This window comes from Cyanistes caeruleus, chromosome 6, assembly GCF_971803275.1.
Source record: "Cyanistes caeruleus chromosome 6, bCyaCae1.hap1.1, whole genome shotgun sequence".
Taxonomy (NCBI): Eukaryota; Metazoa; Chordata; class Aves; order Passeriformes; family Paridae; genus Cyanistes; species Cyanistes caeruleus.
This window is the reverse complement of record NC_141706.1, coordinates 56858357-56883288: the sequence shown is the minus strand read 5'-3', so window position 1 is coordinate 56883288 and position 24932 is coordinate 56858357. Positions and strand designations below refer to the sequence as shown.

The 24932-nt window shown below is 45.1% G+C and overlaps 1 protein-coding gene across 5 annotated transcripts in view; it reads right to left on the bottom strand.

Moving 5' to 3' along the window:
* EVL (Enah/Vasp-like) overlaps positions 1-15114 on the bottom strand; it is a 142072-nt gene extending 126958 nt beyond the window's left edge. For 3 of the 5 annotated variants that reach the window (XM_086895069.1, XM_086895070.1, XM_086895071.1), the window contains exon 1: positions 2528-2715. In XM_086895069.1, the coding sequence (XP_086751195.1) occupies positions 2528-2700 (173 nt within the window). In that variant the 5' untranslated portion in view covers positions 2701-2715. Of the gene's footprint in view, positions 1-2527; positions 2716-14958 lie in introns of those variants that run through there. The other 2 variants (XM_086895076.1, XM_086895068.1) reach the window with 2 other exon arrangements.
* Between the last annotated feature and the right edge of the window lie 9818 nt (positions 15115-24932).

Sequence of the window (24932 nt, the reverse complement as noted above, 5' to 3'; positions counted from 1 at the left end):
TGCTCCCGAAATTCATTCTAGGTTTCCAGGCACAGACAAGAATCCTTATTCCTCAACGTTTTTAACTCACATTTCTCTCTCAGAGCACTACACATCAGCCTGACACGTGCTCCTTCCAGCCTCACATTCCTAGATGCATTCCCCACATTGGCTGCAAATAGCTCAGGCTCTCTCAGGTTTCACAAACCTTCCTTTCCCATCTGCTGCCATGGGCACTGCCCCTTTTGCTACCTCAGCCTGCTATTAGATGCACAATATTAAATGACATTAGAACTATGCTGGACCCTTGGGTTGCTTCTGTTCCAGGCACTCTGCCCTCTCCCCCTGCCCTTTCTCCAAAGACACACCAGCACCAGCCAAATATTACCTCTGTCACTGCAGTGCAGGGCTGGGAACAGAGCCCAGCCTGTGCAGCTCCCTCCCCACCTCCTCAGGGACAGAAAGGCACCAGCAGAGCAGAAAAGAGCAGAAATGTGTCTTGGGTCACTACAAGCACAGGAATGGCAAGAACAGGTCAAGGGAAACCTGACAAAGATGCTGGACAATTCGATATCCTGGTAAGAAGGGTGTTTTGTAGGAAGGAAAATCTGAAGGATAGGTATTAGTCCCATAACCAGACTCTGTTGACTTCACCCTCTTGTCCTGACCTCTCAACTTCTCCAAGAACTATAATTATTTAAGAGTATTGTTGATGCTTGAGGGTGTCCTTTCTGGTATCCATGTTGTGACAGATCCATGTGCCCCACATCTCCAACATCAGTGTGGCCTGAAGGCCCTTCTTCCTTCAGAATTCACTAAACTCTGCATCTTGAGTCTCTTAAGTAATTTTACATTCCACCTCTGTATCATATAGATAGGGGACTCAGAAACAGACACAGTGATTTTTAGGTTATAATCACATCTTTCTTCTCTAATTCCCCTTTCTCTTTCAGCTACCTCCTCTGAAACCCTTTCAAAATGCTGCTGAGATAATCCCTCTCCTCCCTCTTTCTTCCCAAACAATTCAAAGTCTAAAATGCTTCTGTCTCTGACACTCTCCCTTCACTTTATTATTTATCTTTATCATGCAGGCTCTTTTATCCCACCACAGTTTGCAAGGTGTTAGGAACATAAAGGAAATGTTCCCAAGGAGTGTAAGGATCAAAAGTGCAATGTCAGACCAGATTATTTCTAAACAATCCCACACTTACATAAACAGAAAGCAGCATTCAACAAACCAGTAGTGAGAAATAAAAAGGATATAGAGAAGTAATTATGATAAAAACATGTGAGTTTGCTCAAGAATGCTGAAATACCAGGAATTTTTAATTTTATCTTTGAAAACCTGCTTTTTCTCTACATACTTTGGACAAGAGAGGTTAAAAGGGGTCTTTGGCCTCTTTTGACCAACATATTGGCTTCTCCTGAAGCAAATATTCCTGGGAAGGAGTGAAAAAGACACACAACACTTCAAACTATCACTGCACAAACCCAGGAGATTCCTCACTGAAGAACCTTATAAAAGAAAACTGTCACAGAGCCAAAATATTCTCCTGTGACAGCCAAGCCTCTTGCAAGTTCCCAAATAAGGCCATGACTTTATGTCTTTCCAAAGCCTCATTGATTTTCATTGCCTCCTGAAGAAGCACATTGTTTACATGTCTGGGTGTGCTGATATTCAAACAGGACGAGATGGGCACAGCTCGGTGCTTTCAAAGCCTGGTTTCCAGAGAGGATAAACCAAATAATCCCAGAAAAGCTGACAGCACTGCCTTGGCCACTATTTGGAAGTGATTCCTGGTGCAAACTCAAACTAGAAGGTGTGAAGATGCCAGCAGGAACAGTCAGCATTTCCTAGTATGCTGGGGATAGACCTCAAGTGAATTTTGAAGCACAATATTATATTTCACCTCACTTTTCAAAGTTCAGAGGGTTTTGCATCAAAGTTAGGGTTCTTGTTAAAGTTCAGGACATGTTTTGGAGGACTTCTCTATTCTTCAAATACCAGTTTACTCCTATTCAGAGAAAGAAATAAATAAAGGAAAAAACCCCAAGTTATGGAATTAGATAATCTTTGCTGTATCTAGTTCATATTTACCATCCATTCCTCTCCTCAAGTCTTTTAAGTATTTTCAACTTGGCAAATTGTTGAAAATTATCAGGTGCTTCAGTTCAAGTTTTATACTTGAATCACAGCAGTGTTTCACACAATTCTTTAAAACAGAAGTCCATCCTTACAAACACCCTGCACAAAGACTTGCATGTCTCAGCCACTCCAGCTGTCCCATCTTCACAATTATGGTGTGCCCATTCCCTTAGTAATCACACACCAAACAATACACTCACAGAACTTCAAGGCCACCAAGAGAAAAGGAAGAAAAGCAGTCAGAAAGTGGGTCAGTAGAGCTTGTGTGTATTGAGGGCATGAGCTACCCGGTGAGGCTGCTCAGAAGCCACATGCTCTGTAGTACTACTGAGGCACAAAGGAGACAAAAAAGCCAGAGTGAAAGAGTACAAGCCAAAGCCAAGCAATACATCACAGTTGTACCTAAACACCAAGAAAATCAAAATCGGTGGCACGTGACTTTGAACAACTCCAGCAGAGCTCATTTCTTCTGTCCATGTGCTGTGTAACCCAACAGTGTGGGTGGAAGCAGGGTGTCTCTCGCACAAAGGGGTGACCTCAAGTGAGGTCCCACCCTCTCCACCTTGATCACACATTCACACTCCTGTCTTCACCCTGTGGAGAACCATGCAGCCACAAATCAGGTGAAAAGGTGACTAAGCCAACAGAAAACCAATGAATGTCCTAACAAATTAACAAAACATCCCACAACAAAGTGCCCATGAACCACAAGAGGAGAGCAGTGGGAAGGTCCTTCTACAGCCAAGGGAGAACAAACACACAATTACACCAGTTTAGGACTAACTAATAAACTGTCCTGTAAGGTGTATCTGCATGAGAAAACTCTAGGAAGGTAATCTGAATTAACATTTCTGTAATGAATCAAACCACTTTAGATCCCTGCAGACACATTATTAATTAAATCAACCCTATTTCATATTTAGTATCATTTACTTTGATGTGAATTAAGCTTAACACAATTAAGGTCACTTGAATGCTGAATCAGATAATATATACAATGGTTTAATTTAGTTTACCTAATTTACTTTACATTCACATTTTTGGTGATTTGGATTAGTTTTCCTTCAAATCCTTGTTCAGACAACTTTAAACTAGACAGCAAAAACCTGAGGAGAGGCTGCAAAAATTCCCCCCATAGTCAACAGTTTTGAGCTGCCAGTGAATTCCCCCCCCAGGAAAGGGGGACTCGAAGCTGTGTATCCCACTGAGGACACACTGCCAGGGCTGCTGCATGCTCAGTCCCCATGAAGGCTCTCCCCTGTCTCTGTCTTCACTAAAGTTCCTCTGGTGCCCAGAGGCTGGAGAGCAAATCAGACCCTGCAAGTCTTCACTTCATCCTCCTGCACTGCAGGAGCTGAACAGATGTCGATGGGCCATGAGAAATCCATGTCCTGAAGGAAAATGAGACAATCCTCAAGGAAGCTGAAGCATTTGATGTGGTTAGTTTTTAAATAGCAGGTCACAAAAATATTTGACATGTTTTTTACTGTTGGGAAAACACAGCAGTTATCAAAGTTCTTGTTTGTAATAAAATAACAAAAAAAAAATCATAAAAGCCTGCTTCTTTAGGCAGACATGTTAAATTGAGCTGCCATGTTTATTCACAGCTTTGAGGTCTTCTCATTTTGCTTACCCTGCTCCAACACTTAAAAAGTCACCACTGGGTCTTCTAGCAAACTCCCTTAACATTGCTCTTACGTGACTATGCTTTTCACCATTAAAGAGATTTTTCTGTACACACAGATGTGTAGGCAAATGCACTCTGTCGTATTTAGGGCACGAGTCATCTAATATTTTCTGGGATGCAGGTACCATCTGTGAAACTGAACTGCAGTTCAGGCCTATCATACTGAGATGGGTGTTGGGGAATCAGAGATCGAAATTGATATTAGATTATAATCCCACTGCATTCGAATAGAAGACAAGGGCTCTAGCAAGGTCAGGCTTAACCTTTAATACCCAGGCATACCTTTAAATATTTTTTTCAGGGAACCTTTAGCTGTGTTGTTTGTTTTGCAGCATCCACTCAGGATTATCATCTTTTAAGGGTCACAAAAGGCGTCCAAACCTCTGAAGCAAAAGGATGATGAAGAGGCCTGATAGCAACAACAGATGACAGCTGGCATCAGGGTGCAACTAAGGTTGCAGTGACAGACTTTGACCAAAGTGCCAAAGACATCAGAGACTGGAGACCACAGAAAGCATTCCTGGATGAGGAAAAAGGACTATTCTCTTAGCAATTTAGCATGGAAGTCCTTAGCAAACCACTGGGTTAATCAGACCATGCAGTGATCTGCATGTGAGCTCTTGCAAGGATGAAATCAGCACTGCAAGGAGGGTCAGACACGGAGCATCATTTCCACTCGGGCTGACCTGCTGCCTTCTGGGGCATCACAGCCTTCTCTGCCACCCCCACTGGTGTGGTGCTGACAGACATTTACACAGCTCCTTGGGAAACAGATTCAGGAGACTGAGCCAGCTGGAAACTGGGAGAACTGACTAAACCAGACCTGTGCCAGTACTCAGGACAGCAGTAACATCTAAATGCACACGCAAGGCATTCACCCTGCACACCTCTGAACACATTTCATAGCTTGAGAAATGTCCTTGTGTGCCTTTATTGCTCTCTCAAACTTGTTTCCACATTCCCTAGCTTGCTGGCTCAGTGTCCCCTCTGCTATTTCTGTAACAGTCTCATATTTAATACCATGAAATTTTAAAATAGTATGCTGGCTCAGGTTTTTTAAGCTCCTGTAAAGGGTTGCAGTCATGCAGTTCCAGCCCTATTTTTGTTCAGCAAGCCAAGACAGAAGAGACAAGCAGACCCTTGCAGTTCACCCTTGTGTCACGTCTTGAGGAATATATAAATGAGGAGGCATTCCCTGGGGTCAAAACAAGCCCTGAGGGACCACCCCAACAAGACACACACACTTCTCAGCTACACTAAACACACTGACCCTCTTCCTGTTCCCTTCTTATTTCCATTTTTGCTTGTGAACCCTTGAAAGGGAAGGACCCACCTCACCTGCCCCACAGGATGGCTCTGGCTGCCCCAGCCCTCCACACTGTTTCCTAGCAAACCTGCTCCTTGTACCTGCCCACCTCCTCTGCTCCCCCAAGGGCTGGCATTGTTTTTGACTTACTGACTTCAGGTCTTCAGGTAATCATTGTTCATTGGGGGTGTGGGGGATATTTCAAACAAGATGCTTATATTCCTGTTTGTATATGTTAAAGGTGAGGATTTCCATACAGAGAAAAGGAATCACTTTTGTCTCCCCTCCTAAAAGCTACAAATTTCCCCTGCTGAGTTCTGCCCTCAAATGAAGAAGAAAGCCTTCACTGCTCCATCAGACCCCAACCCCTTCAATACTTGCACATATACTTGAATTTATTACGGTCAGCAGTCTCACCACAAGGACTATTAGGTTCACAAACATCAAGGATGCTGTTCCCAGTAATAAGGTCAAGAATGTGTACAAGTCCTTTCAAGATTAGGGCCTTAATGCCGTGGCATCAGCTGGCTTTCTCCCTGCCTCCAGCACGAGGTGTGGGCAGCTGAAATCCCCAAGGATGGAGGCTGATGGCTCCAGGCTGACTTGCAGGTACAGGCAAGTGCCTCTGGACTGCTCCTGGGTGTGTGATGAACCAGACATCCCTGGGCATCACCCCTCGCCACAGCAGCCTTGGAGACAGCTGTGTGTGATTCCATATGCTGTGAACGAACTTCTGACAGCTCAGCACCAATTAAAACAAATAAACACGAAGCCAAGAGGCAGCAGGTCAGGCTCTGGGAGGATCCATCACAACACTGGGCTACCAGTGGAACCTGAGCTGGTGTTGTGAGCTGTGGATCACTTTGGTGACATCTGACAAAGCAGCACATCCAATGGACAAAACTGCATGTGCCAAAGTGTGATGAAGAGATGTAACTCCTTGTTCCTACTCAAAGATGTTTCTTACTACCAGACAAGCAAAACGACACACAGGGACAGATAAAGGACCTTTTATTAAGCATACAGATAAAATGAACATGAACATACAGGAAAATGAACTCAAATAAGTCCATATTTTTCTCTCTTCTACTTACTGAATAGTCAAAGAAATTAATTACCTGAGAAGGCTGCTTTATTTGGATGACACAACCCTTACTTCTCAACATAACAGCTGTGGGATCAAAAACTGACTTACATTCACCTAGGTGATATATTTAGTTAATTAAAAGAAAGATTAGCATGCAAATGTGTTGCAGCACTCAATACCAATTCATGACGAAGTCATAATATTAAAGTTACCTCATTCTGTCAAAATATACTCGTCCAGTATTTCTCTCATTTTAAATCACAAATCCTTTTCAAAAAGAAATTCACAGATTATCTCAAATCCCACTACTGTTTGGCAGGTGGGAAATAGAATGACAGACAAAGCAAAGCCATGTAATAAAATAATTTCAGTATCAAAATATTTTAAGTGGGTAATAAGAACAGCAAGAAGCTAACAGGAATAGGTACACACATACAAACTGCATGAAATATGTGCATATGGGGATGATTTTAAACTGCCTTGTTTCTGATTTTGAAAATTTTTGTAGCCATTTTTTGGCCTCTCATTTGATGTCCTCTGGACTGTGAACCATGAGTGGAACAGTGCTAGTCTGCCGAGTGCTGAGGACATATTCCTACTCATCCAGCACACATGTAACAGACATTTCCAATTACAGCTTTTACACTTGAATTTACTTATTTAAGCCATCCTTTCCTCAGGAGCATTCAGCAGCCCTGGCTGTGTTTAGCCGTTCCTGTTGCATGCAAACACACACCCTCGGAACATCGCTGCGGCCAAGCTCCTGAACCGTGTACAGCCCTGGGAAGAAAAGCATTCAGCATGCAATTAAAGGGATTATGGTGGCCACGGCCCTGCTTCTTGTTAATGCCATTTCACTGTGTTTTCTAGCTCTCCTCATTACTGAGGGAGTGGCTTACTGACGAGGGATAAAGGAAGGAAGCTACACACATACTAAGAAGCAGCGAATGATGGGAATGGGAAAAGAAGAAGGGGGAGGAAGGAATGAATGGATGGCAATATACAATGAATTTTGCTGTAACGATTAGCATTTACTACAAAGATGGTTGTCATCCTCAGAAATGCTTTTTGAACAGGAGACTCCAATCTAGCAAAGCAAGGATTTCAACAGGACCAAACTTAAGCCTTAAATCCTGTGCTAGACTGAGACCCGGCTACTTAATCATCTTAATTCCCTCTCAGGTAAGAATTGTCATCCTCCAGCAGATAAAGCAATGATGCCCAAAAGGTTAAAAGATTTAGCAGCTGCAGACCAGCCCAGGAAGTACAGCATGCCTGCACCATGGAGCTCACCCCAACAACAAGGACTGGGCCTGAGAAGCCTTGCTGCAGAAACACAAACTGCTGGAGCATCTCCCTGCACCCGTGGCACAGTACGAGTCACAGCACTACACAGCTTGCTTTTTTTTTTCCCTCTCTCTTTTTACTCTTTTTTTTCACAGAAAAAGATGTCTATCCATCTTGACACCTATGTGAAGCTGAAGAAAGACAGAAATACAACTGTGAGATCTCAAGTTGCAGGAATGACACCTACTGCCTGGGGAATGAACTGCTCACCTAAATGAGATCGAACTCAATGGCAGGAGCTTCCACAGAACAAATCAGCAATGTGTGCTCACAGCCCAGAAAACCAACTGAATCCTGGGCTGCATCAAGGAAGGGCTGGCCAGCAGGTAGAGGGAGGTGATTCTGCCTCTCTTCTTCATTCTAGCCCACCTGCAGGGCTGCATCCAGCTCTGGGGTCCCCAGCACAGGAAAGATGGCACCTGTTGGAGTGATTTTTAAAGTCCCTTCCAACCCAAACCATTCTGTGATTCTACAAAACAGGTCCAGCCCCAGTGCTGACTGGGAAGGTGATCACATGAAAGCCCACAGGAAATTCAATCAGGGAAGGAGGTTCAGTGGTTTAAGAAAGGTGTTTAATTCCTGATAAACAGTACCTATAACTCAGGGCAGGTAAAAACAACTCCATCATGAACTCAGGTGAAAAATACCTTTTTTGGACAAGGAGCATGATTAGTAGTTAGAAAATGCTCATCCATACCAACAGCTAGGCTATACAGTTTGTACCTTAAAGCACTAGGGAGCCTGCAGTAGAAGGGTCTGCAGAGCACAAGAGGAAGATCAGGAGCAGCATCTCAGTAAAAGAAATACTTTAATTTGTAGTAATACCATTCCCTGAAGAAATGTTTTCTTGAGCATTTCTGGTGTCAGGGAGCATTACCATAACCTACCTTATGCACACCCCCTTTGCATATGGAAAGTGAATTTTCTTTTTTTCTGTTTTTCAATGTAAAGACTTCATGACCCAGCTCATCCTGCCAAACCACAAGTGGCTAAACTGCCACAGCTGAGGGAACAAGAATGGCAACTCAGGAGAGTTCCCAACTATAGTGTATAAACTAACACTGAACTTGAAACAAATGTAAGGCTTGAATGCCTGCATCAAGAAGGAAAGTCAAAGGTTTCTGGTAGCCACATGTCTCTATGACTTTAGGACTGTGAAATATCCAGTGAAATGTAATGCTTCACTGGTTGTTGTGGCATTACAGAATGGCACTCTGGATAGTCAGAAATGTGAAGATTTACACGCTCAAATTTTTGGTAATGACTTGCCCACTCTGTCTCCTCAAATAAAGACAGATATCCCTAACGCTTCTACAGCTCTCAAACGATGAATAGTTTTGGAAAGACCGTCAATAATATTCCAAGCATTTGCTCAATGCAAAAATGCAAAGTCTCACAGGAAGAGTGAGATGTTAAATACACCAGAAATGGGGGGGGGGGGGAATAATTAAATTGTTTTCAGTTTCACAGGGTCACGATGTGGACTGAAGCACACTTTGAGTGTTACTGGGTGATGTGCACACACACCCATGAACCCAGAGCTGTCACAGGAAAAATGTGCCAGATGAACCACGAGGTTCCTACAGCGCAGGGTAGAGATGTCCCACCACCCAGATACTGGGAAACAACCTGCCCTTACCCTGCAAACTTCTCGTGGGCTAACTAGGAACAAGGCAGAGTAACCCAAGCAAGGCTGTGTGCTGCCGTGACTTGCACCCTGGCAGCCTGTCTGGAGGTCTGGCACCTTCTCCTGGGCCCCATCAGGACTGCACTGTGACAGGGACAAGGGCTTTACCCATCAAGTGTGCCACGGTGGGTCTTGGTTGTTTCCCCTCATTATGGCACATTAGATCAAAAAGCAGATGAAATGGAAGTCTTGGGTAGGTGACTGCAGATGAAATCTGCCTGAGGGTGAACAGTGGGCCCAGACAATGATGGCACAGTTATCCACCTCTCCTCCCTGCTCCTGAGAAACTGAGTCCAGGCCACAAGGCTAAAGAAAAGAAAAATGAGGGGAAGCACTGTGGATCCCTAGAGTTCTGCAATGACTGTAGAAAACAAAAGATATGTAGGGGCAATACCAATGTACAGCTGGGGCAGCCTTTGCTGCTTACCTACTGCAGTAAAGGAGAATACCAAAACATCACTGAGGTGTTCTTAAATGTAAATAGAGAGTGGATGAGATGATACTACTGTGGTTCTGATTCCACAAAGAACCCTGAAATATTCATAAATAACTTTCACAAAAAAAGGAAAACCTACAGCTCATTCAATTTGTATTATTTCAACTTATTTCAATTCTGTAATTATTAGGATTTAGTTATAATTAATTTCATTTTGGCAACAGTTCTAGAAATATTTTCTAAAGAGGTTCCATACTGCTCCCTACATAGTGCTCAGAACTGAGCAAAACTGTCACATAGCAAGAAGAAGGAAAGAAATCCCAAAACTTGCAAGATACAGGAACTTACTTGAAACTGAATTGTGTTTGCACTTTGGAAAGATTTTTATTTCTTACAAGAAATACAAATATTTAACCTAAAATACTTCAAAAGAGAGAAGTACTGTACTGCCCAAAGAAGTAGGCAGCCAGGTGCAGGCAGACTATGCAGACACCTTTAATTGTGACACACTTTAATGGAGCTGCTCTGTATCTGCTGTTAGTCGTGGTCTGAGTGACTCAGGACAGACAGAAGGGACACACCACACAAACCCACAGCACTGAGTTAAACAGACCTGTGCACATTTGGAAGATTATCCTCAGCCTCAGTTACACCACTACAAAATACAAGACAAAATACCCAAAAAATGAGGGAATGCACAAAAAGATATCCAGGATCTATGCTTCATTTTAGAGAGAGGGAAAAAAAGTTGGAAGTATACAGAAAAGCAGTATGAAAGAGGCACAGCTGGCCTGCCTGTTCCACAGCCTGGCAGTCAGGGTATGCTGATGGAAACCCAGCATTGCCTGTTCCCAATGGAACACCACTGCTGCCTTTACTTGGCCACAGCCAGCGTGGTACAACCTTCAGTGGAGCTCCAAAATCTCCTGACCATGAGTTTGTCTACAGCTGGAGCTTACCTAGCCCTCTAAAGATCAAGGCTGAGCTAACAAAAGCAGTTTTCTGTCAGCAGCCTAAGCACCCACACTCGGGATTTTGCTGACCAAACCATGACAGGCCAAGGGCTGGGGGTTTTCCTGTCGAGAGATTCTGGCAGAACTGCGTGGCACAGGTTCAGCTTGAAGGGCTGCAAACCTAAACACACCCAAAGGCAGGGCTGTGGAGGTGATCTGACAGCTCCCAGCTGACCCCAGGAACCCACAACCACACACACCAGGATGCCACAGCACACAGCAGGAGTCAGAACATGGCAGGACAGAGCCTTTGAATTAAACAAAAATTAGTTAAGTTACAGGCATATTGCTCCAGCTCAGAAATCAGTTACTAAGTGACAAGGTTAAATGATATTTTATAGCCAGCTCAATTTTATTGTCCATCTCAGGGTGGGCTCCTGCTTTTCTACTGAAAACACTGAGCTACAAAGTCCACCAGTAAGTGAGGTTGGTAATCCAAATTTTGATGACATTTTAAATAAAAACATAATGTTCTTTCTTGTTTTTTACAGATGCAAACAGAAAGAACTGGTAAAGAGAGGAAAGTTAGAAAATAACACTGCATACGTACAACTCCAGTTACCCCACATGCAAGAACTGGCAAGTCTCTTGAGTTATATCATGAACTGCTTTATGAACAGAAAATGGGGAGGACACTGAAATGCTCAATACATTGTGTTTATTGGTAAAAATGTAAAGACTTTGCTTGTTTATGTCTGAAAATAAAAGGATTAAGTATATATATATATATATATATATATATATATATATATATATAATGTATATAACTTCCTGTTATTAAAACTGGAAGGTATAAATATTCAGTCCTCTTTTTCTCAACATGTTTCCCCATCCATTTAAATTAGAGCTAGATACAAAACATTTTTCAGATTTCCAGTTGATAGCTTTATAAAAAACTCAGAACAGAAAGGCTGGCTTTAGCTAAACTTTAAGGTGCTCAGTGACACCATTTCCCCCCATCATTTCTGTGCTGAACTCATTACTTTGGCTTGGATTAAAGCATGTGCTATCACAAAAGAGTAAGGATTATTAATCTGAATAATCCTGTTTAGAGGCTGGTTCTATCTCCAGATATTAACTGCATGTTCTGCTTAGAAAAAAACTAAGTGCTTAAAGTGGGTGGTTTCCCCCCCATCATTGTCTCAGGAGCACAGCACAGAGAGCAAATGTACACTCACTACAGCCATGGCAAAAAGAGAGATGGATTTCTTCAGGGATACACCCAAAATGCTATGTCTGCATTTTATTTTTAAGCATAGGGACCACTGAAACACAGATGCCTTATAAACTACAGGTATGACTTAAGAAATTACAGGTTATACCTCTGCTGACAGAATGTAAAAATTTTATTTTCACCTACAGCGATATTCATAGATATTTTCCCAAACATGAGCTAATTCTGTTACTTCTAAGAATAAATGAATATCTGCTGTCAAGTAACTGCTACATTTGCTGTAGTAAAGCAGTATTTTTGTGTATTAAAAAATAATAACACCTCTGCACTTTAACATTTTCCACACAGGGATCCTAATCCATTTTTGAGGCAGAACATCTATTATAATTGGTTTTATTACTAAGGTGTCTGCTACACCCACTATTCACACACTTCATATCTTTGAAGCTAAGACATAAAGAATTATCAAAAAATGGAAACCATCACATAAATGCAATAGTGCAAAGAATAGCACTGTAATCTATTCACCACAAAAAGAGAGATATAAATAAAACACACATGGCTAAGCAAATGTTTCAAGGTGGTTTTTATTAAATGATTATATAGCCTGCCAAGGTATTTTGAAATTATACAGCCTGTATTTATTAAACAAGAATTGTTATTGGAAAAGGTTTTAGGTGATTTACAGACATATATTTACTGACAAGTACAAGCTATTCAGTAATGTCTGTACATGCAAGGGAAAAAAATCTAATGGAAGCCTTTAAAAACAGGAATTCATTTAAAAAATCCAACAAAATAATACTGTGCATTAAGAAGCAGTGGTATTTATAACAAAAGACTACTTTAAGTGTGATCCACCTGCAGATGCCAAGTGTTGTGTGGGGAAGGCAGGAAAGGACAGCTGCACGGGGACATGCCCAGCAGCACACCCAGACCAGCTCTGGCTGCCTCACGTAGAGCAGAGGCAGCTGGGGGGTGCAACCTAGAGAAGCACCCCCTCCATCATTGTTAAAAGCGAGGATATGGGGAAGTTCTGGAGCCTCTCCTGGAGTTCAGCTGCTTTTCCCTTCCAAAACACCCTGTGGCTGACCTCTTTGAGTGCCCTATCTCAGCTGGTGAGGATTACCTTGGGTACATTATGATACCTTTATTCACAGTCTGTCATGATGGATCACTCCCCTATTCCCTCTTCCAACAAAAATGCAACCACCAACTGTGGAGGTTCATGTGGAGCACAACATCTTCAATGGCAGAAACCCAGCATCATTGCAGCCTTCCAAACTGCCCATAGTGCCTCTCTGGGGTGAAAGATGGGCTTATGGGGCAGTAAGTTAACTTTCCTTCTTCCTGGGGAGAGCTCTAGCAACCCTTCTTCATGAGGCAAGAGTCCTCCCAACTGGGCTGCTTAGCGAGCAGGAGGGAGCAAGGGAAAACTTCCCCAGCATTTGTTGTGTTTGGTGACTTCTCCCAGAGGTGTCTGACTCGCATTCTGATCAGGCCAGGTGAGACTGATGCAGACACACCTTTTGTGTGGAGACCAGAGACACATGACACAGCAGGAATTGTGTGCTTTTGGCCCTCCCCAAGAATGCAATTTTAAGCAAGTGAGAAAAATTAATGGTAATGTAAATGGCAAAAAAAAAAAAAAAATCCATGCAGCTCCAAGTCTTCAATACACATGATAATGCCAGAAGTAAATGTAACTGTAAATGCAGGCAAAGGCTTCTCTGGACTCCCACTGCATTTGCTAGGAGCAATGCCAACCCTGCAATTCAGGAACCAGGCACCACAGAAAGATATCTGGCTTCAAACAGTTATTTCCATTTTTAAGCTCTCCCAAAGCAATTTTGCTTTGCTAAAGATAATTATTAAGTGGAAAAATTCACTAGTATTAAAGATGAATCAAGGGGCTGGGTTGCTCCGAGAAACTGACAGCTCAAGTGAACTCGAATAAATGAGCAAAGAGAGAGGTTTGCACGAACATAAACCAAACCAAATAACATTTCCTCTCCATCCTTCCATCAGGAAATTGGTTTGGTGGGGCTTTTTAGCCCTTCCTGTTCACTACTGACAAATTGACCTCGGGAAAACTATGAGCTGTAGCACCGGCTGCCTGAGGAGAGGGAGATCCGGCACGGCCCATGCTGGATGCTCTTGAGAGCATCTCCGCTTCTCCGGTGAACTCCGCGTTCCCTTCCTCGCACACCGCTCTCCCCGACCGGGAGTCCTTCGCCCGGCGAAGCTCTCGCCGTCCCCCCGGGCTGCGGGGCCCGGCAGCACCGGGCACATCCCGGCATTAGGGCCCGGCAGCACCGGGCACATCCCGGCATTAGGGCAGAGCAGCACCGGGCACATCCCGGCATTAGGGCAGAATAGCACCGGGCACATCCCGGCATTAGGGCAGAGCAGCACCGGGCACATCCCGGCATTAGGGCCGGGCAGCACCGGGCACATCCCGGCATTAGGGCAGAATAGCACCGGGCACATCCCGGCATTAGAGCCGAGCAGCACCGGGCACATCCCGGCATTAGGGCCGGGCAGCACCGGGCACATCCCGGCATTAGGGCAGAGCAGCACCGGGCACATCCCGGCATTAGGGCAGAGCAGCACCGGGCACATCCCGGCATTAGGGCCCGGCAGCACCGGGCACATCCCGGCATTAGGGCCCGGCAGCACCGGGCACATCCCGGCATTAGGGCCCGGCAGCACCGGGCACATCCCGGCATTAGGGCAGAGCAGCACCGGGCACATCCCGGCATTAGGGCAGAATAGCACCGGGCACATCCCGGCTGCCCAGCCCAGCAGTTTCACAGGCGCTCACAGCCTTTTGTAACCACCGGATAATCTGTCAGATGGACTTAGGCACTGACAGTCAAACATGCCAAAAACGTCACCACCCACCCGTACTATCCATCCGGTGAAGGACAAGGAAGCGCCGCATTGCTTAACCTCTCCTCCGCCTTCCAGTCGCACAGGAAATCCCCACCCCCACGCCGTGACACCACCGCGGGGACCCGAGGTGCCCCCACCCCTCCGCCGGCAGCTCCGCGGCCGCCCTGCCCCGGCGCTCGGCGCATCCCCGCCCGCACTCACCTCATCTTCCCGGCGGGGCGCGGCGGCGGCCGGGACCGGAGCCGGGACCGGAGCCGGGACCGGAGCCGGGACCGGAGCCGGGACCGGAGCCGGGGCCGGGCGGTGGCGGCGGCGGGACGGGACCGGGGGGGCTCCGGCGGCGGCGCCGCCCCAGCGGCAGCGCCGGGCCCCTGGGCGCTAGCCGGGCAGCGCGGCGCCGGGCAGCCCCTCCGCCGGCCCGGCCATGTTGCCGGCTCCCGCCCGGCTGCGCTGCCTGTGTCTGTGTGTCTGTGTGTCTGTGTGTCTGTGTGTCTGTGTGTGTGTGGGCAGGACAAAGCGCCGCCGCCGCCGCCCGCCCCGCGCCGCTCCGCTCCCACGCGCGGCGGGGCCGCACCGCCCCCCGCCCCGCCCAGCCCAGCCCTGCCCAGCCCTGCACAGCCCTGCACAGCCCTGCCCAGCCCTGCACAGCCCAGCCCAGCCCTGCCCAGCCCTGCACAGCCCTGCACAGCCCTGCCCAGCCCTGCACAGCCCAGCCCAGCCCTGCCCAGCCCTGCACAGCCCTGCCCGGCCCTGCCCGGGTGTCAGGGGAGCCCCAGCCCTGCCCAGCCCTGCCCGGGTGTCGGGGGAGCCCCAGCCCTGCCCGGGTGTCGGGGGAGCCCCAGCCCTGCCCGGTTCCCCGGCCGGCGCAGGTGGGGCGGGGAGCGGCTCGCACCGTGCGCGGCACCGAGCGGCGGCTCCGGGCTCCGCCGGGCTCCTCGGCCGTGCGAGGTGCCGGGACTTGGCCCTGCCGCGTCCCCGATCCGTTCCCGGCTGGAGCGGGGCAGTGCCGAGCTTGGAGACCTCTCCTCTGCTGCCCTGAGCAGGGACAGAACCGCTGCTTTTGTGGGTAGAAGCAGGAGCAGAAATGGCATTTCCAGCTAACACCGTCACCCTTCCCGCCTGTCTCAGCGAGTGTCCTTGAGAGCTTTCTTGCCCTGCATTCAGCCTCGTCCTGTCTCCACACCCACCTTCCCACCACCCACCCCGGGAACTCTGCACTGCCTCCAAGTCCTGTATCTCTCCCATCTAACTCTCCTGTCCACTCCACATCCCAGTCCTGTCCACAACCCACCGCTCCTCTCCCAGTCAACTCCCCTGTGCAGCCCAAACCACAGGGTGATGATATTCATGAGGTCCAGAGCCTGGAACTTCCCTTGCCCCTCTCTATGTCTCTTTACCTCTTCCCATGCACCACCTAGAAGAAAAAAGATTATGTTGAAACTGGTATCACTTGAATATCCTCAAGGATCTGCCATGATACACGACAACATGATGCAGTTGTTTCTCAGGTATTCCATACACAGGCCACCGTGACTTGTTCACCATTTCTCAGAGTAAATCTTCACTATGACTCTCTGTGGATCTCTCCCAGCTCTGCATCACTCAGTTTAGACACAAACCCCCAAACAACCATGAAATCCCACAGCAAGCAGTGGGTTTCCAAGCAGTTCCAAGCACATCCCAGGCATGTGTGTGCACACGGTGTCTGGAACAATAAAGGCTTCTGGCCTTCTCCCTCCCTGTGTGTGTGTGTGTGTGTGTGTCCCCATTAACACCGCCCCCATCTCTCCCTGAGCCCCCCTCCATCCGTGTGTGCCCTGGAGGGACAGGGAGCTGTGGCCCCCGTCTCTGTGTGCAGGAGCAGTTTTGAGAAGGTGTGGTGGGCAGTGGGGCTGGGGAAGGCTCTGGGCAGTGCCTAAGGTGCAAGGCTGAGTGAGGGCTCAGGGGAAAGTGCCCACGGTGCAGAGCCCACTGTGGGACCGCATGGGAGGTGGCCAGGTGTGGCACAGAACATGCAAGAAATGAAGAGCAAAGCAGTAGGGGCCATTTTCCACATAAATACTTTACATTTTTATTTCAATTTCTCTGAAAAGTTTATATACTCATGCCAATAGAACACTTACTTTCACTGTAGTAGTAACCTATGCCACCAGAATAAATGTTGCTAAAAATCAAGCCCACAGATTTGATGCCCTACAGACCTATTTGACCACTAGCTTGTCAAGCTTTGCTGCTGTCTGCTGCAGCTCCATACCTAATAAAATACACAACAATAACAGCAACAAAAACCATGGTGGTAATCATCTATATGCCTTTTATTCAAGGCCATGGTTGTTTCTTGGTAGCTAATACATATCTTATATCTGCTGCTTTCTATGATCATTAATATGTTAAAAAAATAATTAAAGACAGAGTTACTGGAGGAGCAGGAGGAGGGAACCCCCACCACTTCTGTGCCTCACAAGAACAAATCCCAGCTCGTGCTATCCCTGTCCCATAGCAGGTCTGCTCCATCCTCTTCACAAGTGACACAACCAATGAACCTAAGCTCACTTCAGACAGAGAGGGTCTCCTAAAGAAGCTGCTTCCCTCAGATATAAGGGGCCTCCTTGCTTGTTTGAAACCAAAACTTACAGTTCTTTCTTCTAAGCAATTATCCTAAATCTCCTAGGAGGCACAATATACGTTGTTTGTATAAAGAAACAGCTGTGTCACACCACAGATCTGATATGCAGTCTCCCCCAAGTGACAGTGGCTTGGAGAAACTCATCCACATAATTTGTGATGAGGTTGCTGAAGATAGTAATCATATGAATAATGAGCAAAAATAAAACCTATTTTCTTATTACTATCATCTGACTAATCCTTTAGAGTGTGGGTCACTGATCAGCTCATAGGACATATGGGAGACAGCATAAGGCAGGGAGGATGCTTATTAAACTAGAGACTTTAATGTTAATACTAGAATTTAAAACTTGATTAAAATAGAAAATCCATATATGATTTTACTGATAATCTGTTTTTTAGAAATATAATTTCCTTAAGATAGGTTTATACAGGCAAATAAATTTATGTAAATCACGCTATGGGTGAGATACAAAACTAGAATGTTTAGTTTTATAGAAGCAAAAATGTCTTCTGCAAAGACTTTTATCTGCTGTACACCTTGGCTGCACAGCATAAAGGGGCACAAAGAGCTGAAATCACAGCCACCATGTGCCCCAGTACTGACACATCCAGCCCTGGCAGCTGCCCATGAGGGACTGCAAGCCACTGGGTAAGGACAGGGGTGGCTTCAGCTGCTCGCCACTGTACCTCCACTGCCTCCTGAGCACAGGTACTCCATCCCTGGGCAAGCTGCAGCTCACTGGGTATAAACTTGTGCAGCATCTACCCTTGCAATGGGTTGGTAGGCTGAATTGCCCATGAGTTGGTTGAGAAATGATGCAGAAATGCAGTCAGGCTACTAGACTAGACCATTACATCTGCTGTTTTATTTACTCTTACAGAAAGAAGCAAGAGAGGAAGACAGATGCCAATCTTGCTGGCACTAATGGCATAAAAATAGAACAGCGTTAAAAATCTTTCTTGTACCAGAATCCACGAGGCTCCCTTATTACATTCACTGGTTGACCACCAGATCACTGTGTTGACAGAAAGACATGACTAGAACATGTAATAATTGTTTTGCTGGGACAAATCTGACGTTATATTGCAATCAGAGCTGTATGTCTTCTAATAGATTTAAAGCTGGTAATTTGTATCAACAGATACATAATCTTTGACTGTAGTCTTGTTAATTCACCTGCTCTTTGTCCAAGGGGAAATCCTCACCCACCAGGGTGGTTACCATCCTGCTGGACTCATTGGTCTTCTCTCTTCCCACTGCACATCTCCCTAACTGCAAATTCTCCTGCAGAGCCCAGCAAAGACCTGCACAAGAAAAGTGTTGTCCCTACGGCTGCATCTTTCCCAGCTGACAGATTCTTCATGGCAAACCCTGATGGATCTGCTGCCAGGCCTCTGGGTCCTGTTGCAAAAACTGCCCTGGGGCCTGCTCTGTTTGTTGCTTCAGAGATTTCATGTTAGGAGGGGGGGAGGAGGAGGAGGAGGAGGAGGAGGAAGAGGAGGAGGAAGAGGACATCCTCCTTATGCAGTCACACAGCCTGGGGCAACATCCTCTGCAAACATCCTCCTCTCAGGAGCTCAAGGTCATCCAGCTGTTTTTCTCAGAGTCTCCATGCCGTGTCCAGCCTGGTGCAGCAAGAGTTTTGTGGTCTTTTTTTCCCCACTGAATTTCTCCAGCCTAGAGCTTTCTCTTGAAACTTTGACACTTTCCTATGGACTTATCCATGAAACTACCTCTTTTCAAGGAAAATGAATGTCCACAATAGTTTGTGGACAATTATTATTGGAAGGCTTTTCCTAAGCAAGGAGGATTTAGGCATGTGAAAAATCACCCTTGAGAGGAATTCAATATATTAATTCATTTTATCACAGTAATACACGTATGTTTTTATTTCTATAAGGAATTGTTCCTCAGACAGCAACATGACTCAGAACTTTTGCCAGAGATGAAGATGTACAATTTCACAGGAACATTGCTGAGGCAGAAAGAAGATGATTACAAAATTCAGGTGCAAAGTGAGAGTCAAAGATTCCCAAAATTCAGAGAGGTTCAGTCCTGAATGTTGGGTTTTCACCCATCCCCACATCCCTACAATCTTTGGCACCATTTGGCGAAGGCTGCATCTCAGGTTTGTTGTGGCAGCCATGGTGAGGTCACTCACTGTCTGCACCTGGATTTCCTTGGCAACACTTCATCCAGTTCTAGGATGAAGAGGGAAGGATGAGAAAAGAGTGGAACAAATATTCAAGTAGCAGAAGAGTATGGAAGGTATTAAAGGGGACAGGAAAATTGAGACTACAGAAAAATGAAGGAATTACATAACTTTGGAATTTTTATTTTTATGAGAAAAGGAGAGAAAAGGAGATTACATGAAAAGGAAAAAAATGAGGAAATCATGAAGAAGGGAAAGAAGTAATATAGGAAAGGGCAGAGAATAAGTAGGAAAAATAGACTGTTGATATACTTTAATTCTATTAAATTCTATTAAATTCTATTTTACTGCACTTCCTACAGTGAAGATGGGAATCCAGCTTTGCTTTCAGGGAGGTAGTCAGTGCCTCCTCTTGGGAAGGGAGGAGGTCACTGGCACTTTTATTTTTCCTGTTATGCCTTCTGAGAGCAGGGTTTACAATCACTGGGGAGGCTGAAGCAGGAAGCTGCAGACTTCCAGGCAGCAGGGAGGAGCTCTGCCCTGCAGGCAGACCCTGGGGATCTGTTCAAGGCCAAAGGCGACTTTCCCTCTCACCCAAAACGAGAGGGAGTCGGCTCGGAGGTGATGCTGTGCTCCCGAAGTCAGAGGCAGCCGGGGCTCTGCAGGATGCTGCACTGCCTGTGGCCAGATTTTCTGCTGAGCAGGAGCTGCACATACGGGAAATGCCACAGGGCTTTTCACTTCGGCTGAGCCTCCTGTCAGCTCACTTTCCAACTGTTCGAGCTGTAGACAGAGACTCTCACACACACTCAGCTTCTGCTCCTTCTAGATGCTGTAAGGAGGACACAACACTTGAACCTCTGGTGTAATAACTTCCCCTGTGGTTATACACTGATGTCATAAATTTGTGTTATATGTCAATGAAAGCTGATGAAAAAAGAAGAAGCAGGGCAGGGAGGAAGGAACCCTAAAATGTTGACATTTATCTCATTGAGAAACTGAATCCAGAAAGAACAGCCAGGCAATTGATTTTGTAGAGAGGAATTCTCTTCAGGCTCATGTACACTGTTCCCCCTTCAGCACGTCTCTGCAGTGCAAGGGCAAGGCAAGGCAATGACAAATTACAATAATCTAACGTGGCTGCAGAACTCACCCAGGCTTTTTAATTTTTTTCTTTCTAACCATAATGACTGAACAGCCTGAAGGAGATTTCTTTATCCTACAACCTGGAATTTGGAGCAACTGTAGCTCGTTTAGCACTGACAGAATCCACAGAGCAGATGAATTTGCTTCCCTCTGGCTACATGCTTATTGTAGGTAATTCCAAAGGGCAGATTTAAAAAATGCTCATCTCTTACAAGCTCATGCTAAAAGCCCATTCAGTTGCATGGAGACCCAGAAAGCAGGTCACCACTCCCATGGTTCTGACCTCAGCACCTCAGACTAGATCCAAAGAGGCAGCCTTTAAGGATAGATACGTCCACTGCAAACGAACAGAAATGTCTAAATTCCTTTAGTGTAATCTGTAGTCAGACAAAAGATGGTAGAACCAAACCTCTGTGAAGCTGGTGGAGAAGAGCCCCAGGCTTGATTCCAGGACATCAAGCTTTCCTAACAAGACAGACAAAATGTGAGGTCCAAAGGAGTGCCTACAGCTTCAGGTGACACTGACAGGCCCTGCTGAAAGGAGGCCCCTTCTTGTAATTCCACATGTGGCAGGGAATGGGGGGATCCACAGTGCTGTGAACCTGTCCTGATTGACAAAGGTCTCCAAAGTGGCTTTTGAAGATTAGCCCATCAATATCACTACTGACTCAAATAAGGTCTGTCAGACTCAGAGCTAGATGGCAGATTTGGCTGCACTGCCACTGATACCTCCATGCAAATTATCACTTGGTCTGCTGCTATTATTTAATGAATTCAGGGGGCAAAGTAATTCCATTAAGAAGAATGAAATTGCCGCAGAAGTTCATGACTAAGGAGAAACATAAATCCCTCCTAACAAGAGCACAAACCATCAGTGTCCCCACCCATCCAGCAGCCTCCATTCCCAAGCAGACATCCGGGAGCAGTTCTGTCTCTCCCCCACAGGAGTCGGCTCCTCATCTCCCATCTTCTGGACGAGGAGGTGGCCTGGCCTGGGGCATGTCTTGTGCAGGGAGGGCAGGCTGCTGCACTGGAGCTGCAAGGCAGCCACCAGACTGCCCCTGCACAGCTGTCAATCCCGGCCAGCAAAGGGAGAAAAAGATTTCAGTTTAGGCTTCCCATAAGTCTGTTCTTTCCACTAGTAATTAAAGTGACATTTTCCTTGCCATCTGTAGGATTTTTTGAGGATGCAATTGAGTGATCTGTCAACAGCCCTATTTCCAGTAGAAAACAGAGCAAAAAAGACTTCCTGCTTCCCTGAGCAGAACCAAAAGAAATTAAAAATGCCAACCCTTGCAAAAATGGGGCTGTTTGCCCTTGCAAGCTCCTGTCACATGAATACTTTTGAAGGAAAATAGTATCTTCTAATATTAAATCTTCTAAAGAATAAAAATAATCCAAACATTTCACATAGGAAATATGACCTTGAATTAACTAACCTCGTTTTAATTACAATAGTAAAAAATCAATTTTAACAAAATTGATTTGCTCCACAAGGATTTTTTTAAAATCATTTGAAATTATAGGGTTTTCTAATTCACCAGCATTGCAAAAACTATTTTCTTTTACATTTATCTCCTTCTTTTCCTTTTTTTTTTTTAAAACATTTTTAATATGCTGACTGTTTTTTGTAGAGCTTATCTGTTGGAAATTGTTAACACCTCTCAGGTTTCAGCAACCTGTCAAAACCGAGCGCTATCAGAAACATTTATGTAATAGTCATCTTTCAGGAAATAATTAAAATAATACATATAAATACATATAGGATTAAGTTGAAAAAGGCTGTAGTTTTGATATCATACAAAAATACATCATTTCTGAGTAAAATAAATCTATGAAGACAGGCAAAAGAGGCAAACAAAATAATGAAAAGTCTCTACTTGGAAATGGGCGATGATCCTAAAAACCAGATTGAGTCTATGTTTGTTTTATAAGTGCGTAAAAGAGGGAGAAAGAAGTATTTTGAAAGCATTTGTATTGTTTTCTGAATAATTTGTTTTCTGAATAATTTAAGACTTAAGACAATAGATAGTATCAACTTCAGTAGCTGATCAGTTTGAAAACCACAACAGAGAAGCATTACCCAAATACATGCTCGTCATTCTAGACAAATATGACAGTCATACTGTTGGAGTGAGTATAGGATCCCAAAATCCCATTGCTAAATGACACAGAACAGAGATAAAAAATCCCTGCCATAAAAATATCTCAAAATCTAAGAACATGAAAGAAATTACAGGCTGCCCACAGACAAACAGAGACAATAGAGAAGCAATGAGACAGTGCTGGTCCCTCGGTGTCCCCACACAAGGAGGCGGGAGGTTCGGGTGAAAGGGCTAAAAGCAGATGCACTCACTGATATCCCAAAGCCCAAGTCACAGAAGAAGTGGGAACAGACACACAATAAGAAACCAGGAACACAGCCCCAAAACTATCAGAGAGGTGGTCAGGGCCACTGGCTTTATGAGCAGACAAGGGCAGCAACTTGTGCCAGTCATGGAAAGCAGGCCTGGAAGCTGAAGAGAAATGAAGGAAAGAAATGAGAATTGAAATCAAAGGAAGTTGAAGGAGAGTATCTCAATGCTCGGTAGACAATAGCAATACACAAAAGACATTAGGAGATTAGTCTCTTCTTTGAGCAACACTGCACCTGCTGCAGCCAGCATGAGGGGAGGGAATAGACAGAAGCAGAAGCCCAGGTGTGTCATCAGCCATGGACTTTAGACCAGCCTTATGCTCCATGGTAGGGCAGGAAAAGAGAGCTGCTGCAGACAGAGTGTCAGGTAAAGAATTCAGGTGAGAGAATAAAATACAAAAAGTTTGGGCATAATTATTTCTTTATTTTATTTTGTTCTCTTTTTCTTTTAAAGTGAAAGTGAAGACACTCCTGAGAAAGCAAATAAATACAAGAACAAAGGGACAAAGATGGAAGAGAGGAGAGCTGAGGATTAGCTATAACAATGGCAAAATTGTGTAGAATTTCCTGGATAAAGAAAGGAGAATCATTTTAACAGTCATCAAACGGATATTTGGCTTAAGACATTACCCACCATTTGCCAATTCAGCTAATACGTTTATCAGGTTTTCGTAGAGGAACAAAGACACATTTAACAGCAGAAGTTAGAGGTGCAGCAGAGGCACAGATGGGATGGGATTGTTGAAAAGCCCTTTGATCAGTAACCCTAGGGATGAACTTGCAGTATTCCTCATCTATTTCTTCTAAAGGATAACAGTTTAAAATGAAGAAAGGGATCACAAATACTTTACTATATCCCGAGAGTAGCACCATGTGAGAAGGATGAAAAGGGAACAAGCCAAGCCAATTTGCAGCTCCTGTTTTCTCTGCTACAAGTAATGACAAATCACCAACAGTTCCAAAATTAGAAAACCTGAAAGCACCCCATTTGCAAAAGCAAATTTAAAAACAAAGTTTAAAAATCAACAAACAGAAGATATTGTGGATAACCAAGCAGCCAGACACAATGAAAACCTGTCACTTGTGTGTTATGGACTCTTATGACTGGATTAACCTTAGAAAGGCTAAGGGTATTGTGCCTCAGCTTCACACACTTCAAGAAGAGGGAGATTAACATCAGTATTAGAAGAAGATGTTCCAGTGCTTCTCTGGCCATTTATTTTTCCACATTGAACAGCTAGATCAGAAGGTGAGGAAACAGGCTTCTTGTCTGCATTAGTTGCTGTGTCCCAGCTGGGGTCTGCTTATGGCCACAATAACTCTTGTGCTGCTGCACGGGATCAGTGTAAGCAGCTGGGATCAAGACCTCTGCCTTCCGTGACAGTGCCAGGTAACATCAGGTTAAAGTGACCTTGAAACCTTGGCCTTCAAAGGTCTTGCCTGAGGACAAGTTCCTAACACAGAAATCATCAGGAGCTCTTGCCATGAGCATAACTGAGCAGTGGAACAACATTCCACCAGCTGAGTACCCAGAAACATGAGATGTGTGCTGGGAGGCAGGACCAAGGCAGTTTGTAGGTGAGAGCATGTGGTTTATCCTTCCCTGCTGCAAAGCTGAAGCTTTACTCTCTGAGTATGCATTGTCATTATGTCCCCAGGGTCATGGGCACACATAAAATTATGTACCCCAAAATCTAGATTTTACTGCCAAATATTTTCAAATGCATCTCTAATCGAGAAATCACAAATGTGTGTTGTTAACTAAAAGCCTGTCTCTTCTATATCATGCTTAAACAAAGACACCTTACTAAACAGGAAGAATGCATTGAGAA